Consider the following 12,257-nt stretch of genomic DNA (forward strand, 5'->3'; position numbering starts at 1 on the left):
TAGGTTCTGTTCAACAGAACAGACTGGTACCGGCCACGAGAGGCCTGGCTGCTATTGGTATTTGCTAGGAACTTTCTCAACCACAATGTTAACTAGACAACAGCACTGTAGAAATAACGAGCCGGTGTACTTCTGTCCTGGACACTGTCACTTCCACTTTGATTCGACTCTTTTGCCTCTGTGTTAGATTTACAACCTACACCTTAAGAAAATCAGTGATATAGAGTTGTACATATAAAATTAAAATGGTATTTTTAAAGCTCTGTCTCCCGTTATCTGTCTTTTGTTTTGCTTTCTATTTCATGTTTCTCATGTAAGAAAAGCCACGTGACACCTAAGCTGCTGTATCTGATTTGTTTCACTAACGCGATGGTTTCAGCAGGAAGCCCCTTCCTTCCCATGACTCAGCTCTGTCCTTCTTAGCAGCGCGATAGAATTCCGTTGTGCGTAAATACCGCTACCGTGTGCCGTGTGTTACCCAGTGACACAGGCGTTCCTCCAAGAGTCAGAGTAGAAAGAGCATGATTCATGGCGTTGTATGGTGGGAAGTGAGGTCTTAAGGAGATACATGGTGCCGTGGGGAAGAGGCGTTTGGGGGACGCTGGGATGGGCTTCCCAAGAAAGGCTCCTTAGGCAAGGAAGGGGTTTGGATAGCCACTGGAGAAATCATACAGGAAATCTTTGATCACTGTGTGTTTAACGAACAAAATTAGTTTGATATTGTTGGATTTACTTTTCATGCAGTAATGATGTGACATTATAAATGTTCTGTATTATGAAGTGTACAGTAGTGTGTCTCACAAGATCGTTCTAAGTAGGAATACAAGCATATCCAACAAAACGCTAATTTTCTCCCAACCCTGCAGTTCCAGTTACAGATGTTTGACATCCTTTGCTCCACCGCGTGGGCCAGTAAAGACCGATGCTGTGAGCTTCCGGGCCTGGTAAGAATTCCTCTTTATTCCCTATTGAGATCTGTAAAGTAACACTTAACTTTCTCTGAAGAAGGCATGACACTTCTCAGTATTTATGTAAGAAATTACTCTTTGGGATTATAATTAACATAGAAAAGGGTAAAGATGGAGACAGAAAAGAAACCAGTGGATCACACCCAGAGAAATACCAGAAGGCCTCTTTACAAAACATCTCAGGTGCTATTTACTGAAAGCGTAATATGTATTTCCTGGCAACTCCGTATCCTTTTAAAAATGATAGGTATGAATTTTAAAAAATGAAATTTTTGTTTTATGTTCCTGTTTGGGTATTTGAGATAGGGTCTCACCAGGTAGTCCAGGCTGGGCCGGTGTAGACCAAGCTGGCCTCAGACTCACAGCACTGTGCCTGCTTCGGCCTCCCGAGTGCTGGGATTACAGGTGTGCGCCACCACGCCTGGCGTTTACTCTCAAACACTGACAACGGTTTGGTAACGGGATGCGTGTGCCAACTGAGCAACCCGGTATTTTCCACATCTCCAGTGGATACAGTCTGTCTTTCTCATCTTTCTCTGCACTGTTTTCTCCTGCACACTTGCTTTTCATCGCAGTGACTCCTGGGAAACCAGATGTGCAAACACAGAACATCACGGAAACGTGTTTGAAAATGCCCTGCTGAGCTGACTGTTCACATCAGGCCCAGTGAGGCCTCCTGTGGCCATCTCCCCTGAGTTTTTAAAGCAGCCACCATGTCTCCCTGAGTTGAAGATAGTATGCAGGGCACCCTGGTATATGATTTTGGGACCAAAGTCACAACCTGCACAACCTCTGCAAAGCTAGAGACCGGAGCGGGCACTTCAGGGTGGTGTGGGTGTGGGCTGCAGTGCTGGAAGGAAATGAAGCGTTGCTCAGGATTCACAGTAAGGGTCAGCTGCATTGTAGAAGAGAAAAGGGCTCCTATCTCGGGCTCCTTGGGGACGTGGCTATGACAGGGAGCCTGCTGTAGCCGGGCGTGCTCAGCCTTCACAATTAAACCAGCGTGGAGCAGCTTTCACGACGCCTCAAGTGTCCGGCTTTGTGAGAAGACGGGGCATTTCAGCACTCACGGCAGGCAGCACATGCGTGGGGCCTGTGTTGGAGAAAGCTAACTTACTCCTTTTCCGTCTAAACAAGTTGTTAATCAACTCTGGTGAGGACTTCTACCAGGGACCTGTAATTTGTGCGTAAGCACAGGTAGGCTGCAAATCGGAAGAGAAAATTCTCAGAACTTTACTCTGTATTAAGAAGCAACATCGTGTCCAGGTCTCCCCCAGGACCAGGAGCTTCTCATTTTTTTCCATTTTTATCCCTGGATGTCTCGGTGGAGAGGTTTTATTGGCTTACAGTTTGTAGAGGATTCAGTGCACAGTCCAGCGGCCCCAAGGCAGGGCAGCGTGGTGGAGGAGAGAAACAGTCCAGGGCAGGGCAGCCGGAAGCAGAGAGGAGCGGGAGGCTGAGTCCACAGATGCCATCACACGCCTCTGATCTGATCGTCTCCCGAAGCCCCACCTAGCAGCTCATGAGGCTTTGGGGGGCCATGCATGTCTGAACCTTAACATAGAGATGTATCAATTCCCTGGGAGGAGGACATGGGTGTTTGTGTGTCCAGATAGATTCAGATTCGTGGGTCTCGTGGGTCTCGCAGTGTTTCATGGCCACAGAATTCCCCAAGGAAGGAAAGGATTACAGTGCCAGAGCTTTAGGGCAACACTGTTTTTCTTATTCACAGCCACAGAATGTAAGCAGTCAGTGGAATCGTCACAGGCAATTGATTGGTCCAAGCGGTTTTTATTTTGTTTTACTTCTTTGTTGGTTTCAGTATAGATGTGGTTGTTTTGATAGAGCATTCCATTAACATTTTCTTTTATTCTTTGAAATAGAAAAAATATCAGAGCATCAAGTTTTCCAGCCCATTAGTTCATAGAGTACTGTTGCCTGTAAAAACAAAACGATCAATTAGACGGTTGCCAGGAACTTTCTCACGCTCCTCTGCTTTCCCTGCTCCCTCGGCTTCCCAGGTCAGTTCAGCAGCCTTCCGTGGGGCTGGGGATACAGGTCCACAGCGCAGCGCCTGCCTGGCAAGTGCAAAGGTCTTGAGTTCGATGCCTGGCACAAAAAAAAAAACCTTCCATGGCGATGGTTACCAGCAGGTCACGGGGAGCCCATGCAATTGTGATAAAAACACCCAAGTAATCAGGAGTGGAAGCTCACCACCTTCCCCATCTGGTGCTCGCTTGAAAACCTTAAACACATCGTATGCCAGTTCTTCTGGTCAGCAAGCCGTCACCCAGACCCTCCTGTTAGTTCCTCGCTGTCTTTTCCTCCGCAGAGGGATGAGCAGTCCTGCCCTGAACTCCCCCACTCCTGCACCTGTGCTGTAACCAACGAAGTGGCCCTGGGTCCAGCTGGCCCCCCGGTAAGTCTTTCTTCCTTAACTCCTAAAGTTCTTTAATGACGTTAGTAGCTGGGCATGGTGGCCATGTCTAATCTGGAGGCTGAGGCAGGAGGGTCACGGGAGGGCTTCATATGGGCCAAGGACATCACTGTGTGAGAATGAAGCCTCCTCCAGGACTTCCTGCAAGGAGAGGGAGAGGGAGGGAGAAGAGAAAGTGCAAGGCAGAACACGCATGTGTGTAAACTCTGCAGTGTAAATGCCCCGTCTGGGCCTCTGAAGGTTCTGTGACCATTTCTGTGCATCGCATCTGAATGCTGATTCAGTCCTCACACACTGAAATGAAGTCGTCAGAGTAGCTCCTGGTGAAGGACTGAGCCTCTCTGTGGTCAGGACAGGGCGTGTGCTGGGGTCCAGAGGCAGAGACAGCCCTGCGGGGTCTTTCCCATGGTGAGGTCCCTGCCGGCCGGCTCGCAGCAGCGGGCTGGCCCTGTGAGGTCATGCGCTTGGCCCACCCCTGTGCTGCCTGTCATGGCCTTCCTGACCCCCACCCAGGGGGAGCTGCTGCTACCCTTACCTACAGCAATGCCCCCTTCTCGGCCCGCGCTCTGAGTGGGAGCCCGGCCCGGGAAGCAGAAGCCCAAGGCTTCCTCCCCGAGAAGCATCCTCATAAAAAGAGGCCACCTGCCTCTGCAGAGGGAGACAAAGATATTTATCTGTCATAGCTTCAAATGATAAACTATTTGACAAGTCCCAACATTTTCAAGATCTTTGAAACTGACCGGCGCAGCCCCAACGAAACAGGAGACAGGAGACGCTCTTATGGACGACAGTTAACTGCTAGTTTATTTACGCGGGCTCTGGTTTATATATTTGGCCGTGACCAATCACAGGCTGCCACAAGGAAGCAGGGCGGGAATGGGATGCAGGCTCTGGCTACTATATCCAGCTGTGGCCAATCAGGAGTTGCCACAGAGTACGGAGTGAGCGCCAGGTGCGCACGGGTTGGCTAATTTAAAGAGGGACGTAGCGCATTGCGGAAGCTGGCGTGGTCCTCAGTCCCGGGTGGGGTATGGTATGTTGAGCGCCTGTGCCCAACATGAAACATACAGGAAATGTGTCCTAACTGCTTTCCATTCCCATCATTAACTTTGTCAAATTCTTTCTGGAGTTCTGCATTATATATCCTGCAGTTGTGTTAAAATCCCCAGAAATGCAGACTGCTTAATTTAGAGTAAATTGTGAATCATTGGAGGGACCCTTTTAAACGTAGTAAGGCTTTTTTCTTAATTCTAATTTGTGCACTATTAATACAGCTTTACTATTTGTATTTTGTATTGTCTTTCTGGTGAATATTTTCTTCATCCTCTTCATCATAATATTACATGTCTATACATCAGACATTTCTTCATAAATTAGATACATTTCAATTTTGTTCTTAATCTAATTTAAAGTTTAATCTATTCTACTGTGATAATTCATTTATAATGTTGTTTTGTATTATAATTCAAATAGTATATTGTCATTCCTTACAATATTATAATCCCTTGTCTGGCCCCCCTCGTGGCCCAGGAAGTTTATATTTGTAATCCCACTGAAATGTGATTGGAATCCCGGGAAGTTATTTCCAATCCTCCATCTCCAGTGCAACCCGGCGTGAGAATAAAGACCCTGGTACATATTCAAAGTTACAGGCAGCCAAGGGGTCCGGAGTTTGGTCCAGGTGAGGAGACACGGAACAAAGGCCCTGATCCAAGGCTTCCCCCAGAATTTACCATCCCGTGAAGAAGGGAGTGGCTCACGGATGAGTGAGAGAGATTGACGGAATTACGTGAGCAGGGTGAGCTGAGCTGGCCAGGTGGAGAGCGAGCCCCTCCGCAATCTGCAGGGAGAAGGGTGTGCGGAAAGACCAGGCTGCAGAACTCAACTGAGGCGGCATTTAAATTATTTAGGAGGCTGTCGCTTCAGATTCTGATATGTAAACTTTTGTGCCCTGGGAAATCATAATCTCTTTAAATTGAGGCTCAAACCCAGGAGCATTTCTGCATTGAATAATATCCTGTGGATCTTTCTTTAGTGGGAAACTGTGGCTAGCTAGGACTGTCATCAGTGTGCAGTTCCGATGGCTGCTACGGAGATTGCTAATTGTCCTCCACAGTAACGCCCACCCCTTCCTCCTGGCGCTGGCTGCACACAGGACCGCCCGCGAGGGACTTGGTGTCTGGGAAGACTGTGGGCTCCTCCTACGAGGGTGCAGTCTGTGCTGCGGGTGTGGCCTCAGATGCAAGCTAAATGTATTCCTGTGGCCGCCTTGTCCTCTTCTGGATCCCTGGCGAGGGACCCTGGGTGACCTAGCTCTGGAAACACTGCCCTAAGGCATCCAGGAGGTTGTAAGATGTGCTTCTGATTTTAATTACTGTTTTCTGCATATCTAGAAACTATTTACTTCCTTTTCATATCTTCTTGGTGATTTGTATCATCCTGTTTCTTTTTTAACGCTTTCAAGTAATTTTTAAAAAAATATTAAATACAGCTTTTGCTCTTCATCCGGTAGTTCCCGTATTGGCGGGTCTGCAGCTCCAGCTCTCCCGTTTCCTTTCCTGCGGACTTTCCTCCGGGTAGCTCGCTTCCGTGTGTGCCTGAGGTGTGTGCCCTGCGCTTTCCTCTGGTAACCCTCTGAGCGTCCATTCGAATGGGACTCCTGCTGCCCAGCTCACTGAATCCACTCTAAGGCTTTGCCTGTCGGTTCCGGTTCCGTTTCGATCCTCGTAGGCAGTGTGCGCTCTCTGGGCCAGTCCGTGGAGAGCCAGACTCTGGGCGACATTCTCGGGGGCCAGATATTGGGCCCTGCTCCCCTGATGACCGCAGCAAGGAGCACCCCACTGTCAGCGGCCCGCTGCTTTGTCCAGCTCACTCAGAGGAGGGTTTTCAGACTCAGCCCCTCCTGCCTGTCCTGGGCCCACCTTTGCACTTCAGTGTCTCTGGCTCTGTGGTGTCCCCAGCCAGGCTCGGTGTGTTTCTATCACACCTGTGTTCTTCTGGATTCTTGGAATGGGAGGATTCTGTTTTTAATTATAAGAATGTTTATTTTACGAATAAGCACTTGTCGTTTGAGAATTTCCAAGTGTGTTCATCTTCCCTGATGCTGGAACCAAGCTCACCAGTTTTAATTGTGACCCGTGAATCCAACCAGCAAGATGCAGCCAGAAATGAGGGAGAAAAATTTGGGGTCTTAACTCAAAGACAAAAGGGGGTGACGGAAGAGCGAATCTGTCGGTATCCTCAGAGGGTTCAGTTAAAGAATAATGAACTGTTTAACATACCGCATCCCCGACAAAATGTGATAAATCCTGTCTGGTTCTTTTCCATCCAAGACTTACACAGCCATAGAGCGGCTAACAGAAGGTCTATAGGAGGTCACAGTGGAAGAGTCCTTCCTTCTGCCTAGGTGAGCCCTTTATTAAAAAGAGGAGAGGTGAATTTGTTCTTTTAGACTTACCTACTTACATTTTAAGTAATTTTTTATGTTATGAAAACATAAAATAAGATTTCATAACAAAATAATAAAGGAATAACAATAGTTAATAAATGTGTATCATTATTTTCAAAGTAGTTACTTACAGTGCAAGACATAGAACCAGATTCTTCCAAAGAAGAAACAAGTGGATAATACCACACACTGTTGTTTTCAAGGAACTAAAATAAATTAGTAGTATAAATGAAAAAATTAGCATACATTTAAATATTTTTGAGACAGCAAAATAGATAATTTGGGGAGGTATTTGAACTTCTGCCTACTTTCTATTTATCTCTCTTCTATTTCTCTCTCTCTATATATATTTTTTGTGTTTCTCATATAAGAGAAATCATCAATATTTAAACTTGTGTGTCTGACTTATTTCATTTAACATTATGATCTCATGCTGCATCCGTTTATCTCCCTCAAGTTTGTCTGTCTTTAGGGCAGTAGAATACTCCATTGTATGTAGGTTCATACATTTTCCTTATTTATTTGTTGATGGACATATATGCTGTTTCCAAGAGCCAGCTATTATGAATGTTTAGATTTATGGGTCTGCATGTATTCCTGTGACACGATGATTTTAGCATCATATCTAAAAGATGGTGTGATACCTAGAAGAGGAAGAGTTGGGTGAAATGGGATTTCTAGTGTTAGTTTTTTGAGGAGCCTCCACACTGATTTCCATGGTGGTTGCACCAGTTTACACTCCCACTAGCAATATAGAAAATGGCCTTTCCCCCCACAGCCTCACCAGCATTTATTATTAGACTTCATGGTGACTGCTATTCTTTCTTTCAGGGGTGAGGTGGAATCTCAACATAGTTTTAATTTGCATTTCTCTGATGGCCAGAGATGTTAAGCATTTTTTCATGTATTTGTTGTTCATTTGTACTTCTTCTGAGAAGTGTTTATCCACTTCAGGAGCCGTTTTTTGATTGGGTCTTTTATTTTGAGGAGGTCTAAACTTTTTAGTTCTTCATAGTTTTCAGTGTTAGTCCTCTGTCCGAGCAGTGGCTGACAAAATTTCCTTTTCCCACTGTGTGGGTTTTCTGTTCACACTGTTGGTGGTTTCCTTTGCTGTGTAGAGGCTTTTTAAGTTGATATGATCTGTTGATTCTTGGGGTTATTCCTTGTGCCACCGGGGCTCTGTTCAGAACGTCCTGGCCTACCTACTCTTATGCCTTTAAAGGTCACCCCTATTTTATCTTCCAGCAGGTTAGATCTTTGTTCAACATGCAGATCTTTGATCCACTTTGGTTTAGTTTAGTGCGTGGTGAGATGTCGGTCCAGATTCAGCCCTGTACGTATGGATATCTGGTTTCCCCAGCACCGTCTAGTAAAGAGGCTACGTTCCCTCCAGAGTATGTTTTTGGCCCTTTTGTTTAAGGTGAAGCAGATGAACGGGCCTGGGGTTTCTGCTTCTATCTTCTGTTCTATTGATCAGATGAGTTTGTATTTGCTGATGTGCTCAGGGAACAGCATTAGGGAGAAGGTGGAAAGCCACTTAGGAGGTAACATGGGCCCTGGTATTAAGGAATGCTGCTTCTGGCGTGCAGATCTGTGAGAGTCTCATTTTGATAAAACTGTCAGCTCGGTTCAAACCAGCCTCTGAGGATGCACAAAACCGTGTCACAGTGACAGGTTTCCCTGATCACTGGCTACATTAGGCTGCAAGAACCAGAAAGCTTGAGTGGCATAGCGGTATCAGGCAGGAGAACACTTTGGCCAGCTCGCTGGTCTGAGAGGACGAGGGGTGAGGGGCCCAGGACGAAGGCGGCGTCTCAGCAGTGTCCTCCAGGACCTGGGCATCTCATGGCCTCCGCCCTGGTCTCCCTAGACGGCTGCTCCTCGCTCACATCAGCCTGAATTGTCAAACCATTCCTGGTTGCAAAGACCAGCTGGGAAAGTGGATCCTGTACTAGCCTTTATAGCCGTGAGCGTAGAAGGGAGGAGAGGGTAAGGAAAAGCTGTCAGGTGGTCAGTCAAGAGCACCCTGCACCAGTGCGATGTGGTCACATGTGTCCATCGACACGTGTGCACGCTCACATGCATATACATCATACGGGGCTACTAGAGGCCCAGCATTCAGCTCCATGCAGAATGTCCCACATAGCAAAGCGGAGACACGGTGAGCCTGGAAAACCTGGGTACAGGGCTTGAATGAGCGACCGCAACAAAAGCAGAATAAAAATGGAAAACAGTTATAAAAAAGATGTGCAATCATGTAGTTTCCAGAAATGTGAACATTAAAATAAGATATTATTTTTTAACTGTGAGAGTAATAAAAATGCAGAGTTTGCTAATATCCAGCACTGGTTAACAGGGAAACGAGAGCCCTTCTTAGACTATCTGTGGATATAAAACCGTCACCTCTTTTGGATATCATTTAGTATCTGCATGTTGATCAAGCTTTGCTTCTGATTCTACTTCCGGGTATCTGTGAAACACTAACGTATCTGTTTAAGGGTACGTGAGGATATTAACTAAAACATTGTTTAATCAGCAAAATATTTGTGTGATGGCAAAAACAAACAAAACAAAACAATACCAAAACTTTAAGTAACAGAAAATGTTCAAATAAACTCCACATGTCCGAGGTTTGCTCAGTTATGCAACAGTCAGTGAGTTATATTTTAATGTGTCTATGCCAAAAAAAAAAAACCAAAACCCTCTAAAGTACTAAGTTAAAAACTTCAGACTTAGGTCCAACAGTGTCACATCACATATGTAATCACTCAGCAAATGACACCTTAGTAACCCTACAGGCAGGTTTCTGTAGATACGCATCTGCTCGTGGATGCAGCTTCGTAGTTACATGCGTGTAAGACGTTCCCACCGCGAAAGCTTTTCCTTTGTAAAATTAATGTGAGCTAAGAAAAATGCATTTAAAAAGAAATGTTGGGGCTTGGGATTTAGCTCAGTGGTGTCAGCGCTGCCTGGCAAGCGCAAGGTCGTGAGTTCGATCCCTGGTACAAAAAAGAAAGAAAGAAATTTTAAGAAAAGAACAAAGCCAATCTGGAAGAGGAGAGCTGGGAGGAGGAATGGGTTTAAGAAGCTGAGAAAGCACAGGGGAAGCCTTGAAGGTGGCCTGGCCAGCACCTTCAGACGTGGCAGTGGTTGGCTGGGGGCACGGAGTCATGACTGGCATGGGACGCCACGGGAAATAAACGGGAGCAACACAGTGACCTGTCAGTCCTTGTGCTCAGGGGACAGAGACCCTGTCGGAGTCACGTTGTCTCCTGACCTTGTCACCCACACTGTGACCCAAGAGCAAGCCTTTGACTCCCAGATCGCAGCAGAAGCAAAAGCCCGTGGACTTTAATGTCATTTTTTTCACGTTACCCTTTAAGGGGCCGGAGAGCAGGCAGGCACCTTCCCCACTTCCTGTAGCGCGATCACATCTGTTTCTTACAATAGGTTCACCAAATTGAGAGTCGGTTAAGACAGGGGGGCATGGTGAGGCCCACAGTAACCATGCACACAAAGAATGCATACACATATTCATCGTTGTGTATGTAGATAAATGTCTATGTAAAAACTACCATCACTGCCTGGCAAGCGTGAGGTCATGAGTGCAATCCCTGGTACACACACACACACACACACACACACACGCACGCACACACCCCTGCTGTTAATAATAGCATGGGTAGATGTATATCTGTATAAAACTCTCTATAGCGAAGGTTAACAGATGAAACATCTTGGGAAATGCAAACAACTAGTTTCAGAAATACTGGTCTAATTATCTGCATTTCGAATTAAATAAAGAAAATTTAATTGCTGTTATGTTCATGCCCTTTAAAAAATTTAATTGAAGACTTTACCTTCAAAGTTCCCTTTCTGAAACACACCATTTTAGGCCAATAATACATATTATGCTTATTCACGAGACACGGTAGCCCAATATAAGCACCAAATGAATAAGTGCGGTTGTTTCTCCAATGTAAGAGGACTTGGCCTAGGAGGCTTCTCAGCCTGAGAAATCATCTCCAGGGAGCGCTGGAGCGAGGAGGCAGATTTCCAGGTAAGGATCATTATGAATGTACACAATGTGTGGGCTTTATGTAAAATAATATGACATAATCCCATGTCGGTAAGAAAAATGAGTGAAACATACTGTTTGAGACTCGTGTTGGAGCTGATGTTTAACATCTGTTTCCCAGGGTGGTCCGGGACTCCGCGGACCCAAGGGCCAGCAAGGTGAACAGGGTCCGAAGGTAATGTGCTCCGTCTCTCAGTCTCTCTCTGTCTCTGTCTCTGTCTTCCCTCCCCACCTGCTTTCCATCATGATTTCTTTACCCTTGTAATCGAAAGCTCCTGAATTTTTATGAAACCGGGGTCTAACCCTTTTCCATATTCAGAGGCCTTGTGCTTTTGGACCACAAAGAATATTAATAGCAGAGTGACAGCCGGGTTTCAGGTTAGACGCGCGTCTTCACGGCGTGAGGGGGTGAGTGTGCGAGGTGGCTCTGCCCCGGGTCCGCTCCCCGGCTACAGTAACAGGAGCCGTGTAGACTCTCGGCACCGGACCCCCCAGGTAACTTCTCGTATTTTGCATTCTTCTTCCTCCTTTTCCACGGTGTGTAATCAAATACACAACCGCGTTTTCCATCCTCACTGTCCAAAGCCACCAGCGGATGCTGGGCCAGGTTGTACACTGCACAAGGGATCAGACCAGGGGACAGGCGATGCCAAGCCATGTCGAGACACATGTTTTTCTACTTTGTACAAAGGCGTCTAAGGACTGGCAGGAGCCCAGCGGCTAATTGAGCTCAGGCCTCGCCTTCCTCTCCCCGGCTCCTGGCACATCTTCTGTCTCCGGCTCCAGTGGCCTGGCGTTCTGACCCCTCACATCTGCCCCAGGATTCCTTGTCCTGGAGTCCAGGCTGGAGTCGGGTCACTCCCTCTGAAAACCTGCCGTCAGGTTTCCTGGTCAGCGGGGCATTCAAGGTCCTTTAAACTGTAATTCCCATCCCGTCCGTCATAGCACTGCTCCGCACGTCAGTCCCCATCACTGGGTGCAGCTCACCACCTCAGTGTGGTTCCCGGTGAAGTTCGCGTGGTGTTTATTCACCAGAAGGATGCACTGCAGAAGTTTCTACTATGCAATGGGAACGGATGGCACAAGGCCAGAGCAAACGTCGGGGAGAGAAAGGAGCCGCTGGACCGCAAGGCCGTGCGAGCCAGCTCCAAGCTCAGGCCCTGAGATAGTGCCCTCCTGGGCTGTGTTTGGGGCTGGACGTGGTAGATGTCCCCTGACTCCGCCCGAGCACCCCTGTGCCTCTCCTCCAACAAGGTGCCCTGGGGCTCCCTGCCCTCCACAGCTGGTGCCAGCTCCCCTATTTCCCTAACACCCTCCTGGGTGATG

The 12,257-nt window shown here is 47.1% G+C and overlaps 1 protein-coding gene across 4 annotated transcripts in view; it reads left to right on the forward strand.

The window, feature by feature from the left end:
• The window catches only part of Col14a1 (collagen type XIV alpha 1 chain), a 174,272-nt gene that overhangs the window by 122,551 nt on the left and 39,464 nt on the right, over window positions 1-12,257 (forward strand). For all 4 annotated transcript variants that reach the window (XM_063257679.1, XM_063257681.1, XM_005008223.3 and 1 more), the window contains exons 35-37: window positions 867-944; window positions 3,301-3,387; window positions 11,053-11,106. In XM_063257679.1, the coding sequence (XP_063113749.1) occupies window positions 867-944; window positions 3,301-3,387; window positions 11,053-11,106 (219 nt within the window). The remainder of the gene's footprint in view (window positions 1-866; window positions 945-3,300; window positions 3,388-11,052; window positions 11,107-12,257) is intronic.

The sequence above is a fragment of the Cavia porcellus genome, unplaced genomic scaffold (genome assembly GCF_034190915.1).
Source record: "Cavia porcellus strain 051 isolate PalLab524CR breed Dunkin Hartley unplaced genomic scaffold, mCavPor4.1 scaffold_10, whole genome shotgun sequence".
Lineage (NCBI taxonomy): Eukaryota > Metazoa > Chordata > Mammalia > Rodentia > Caviidae > Cavia > Cavia porcellus.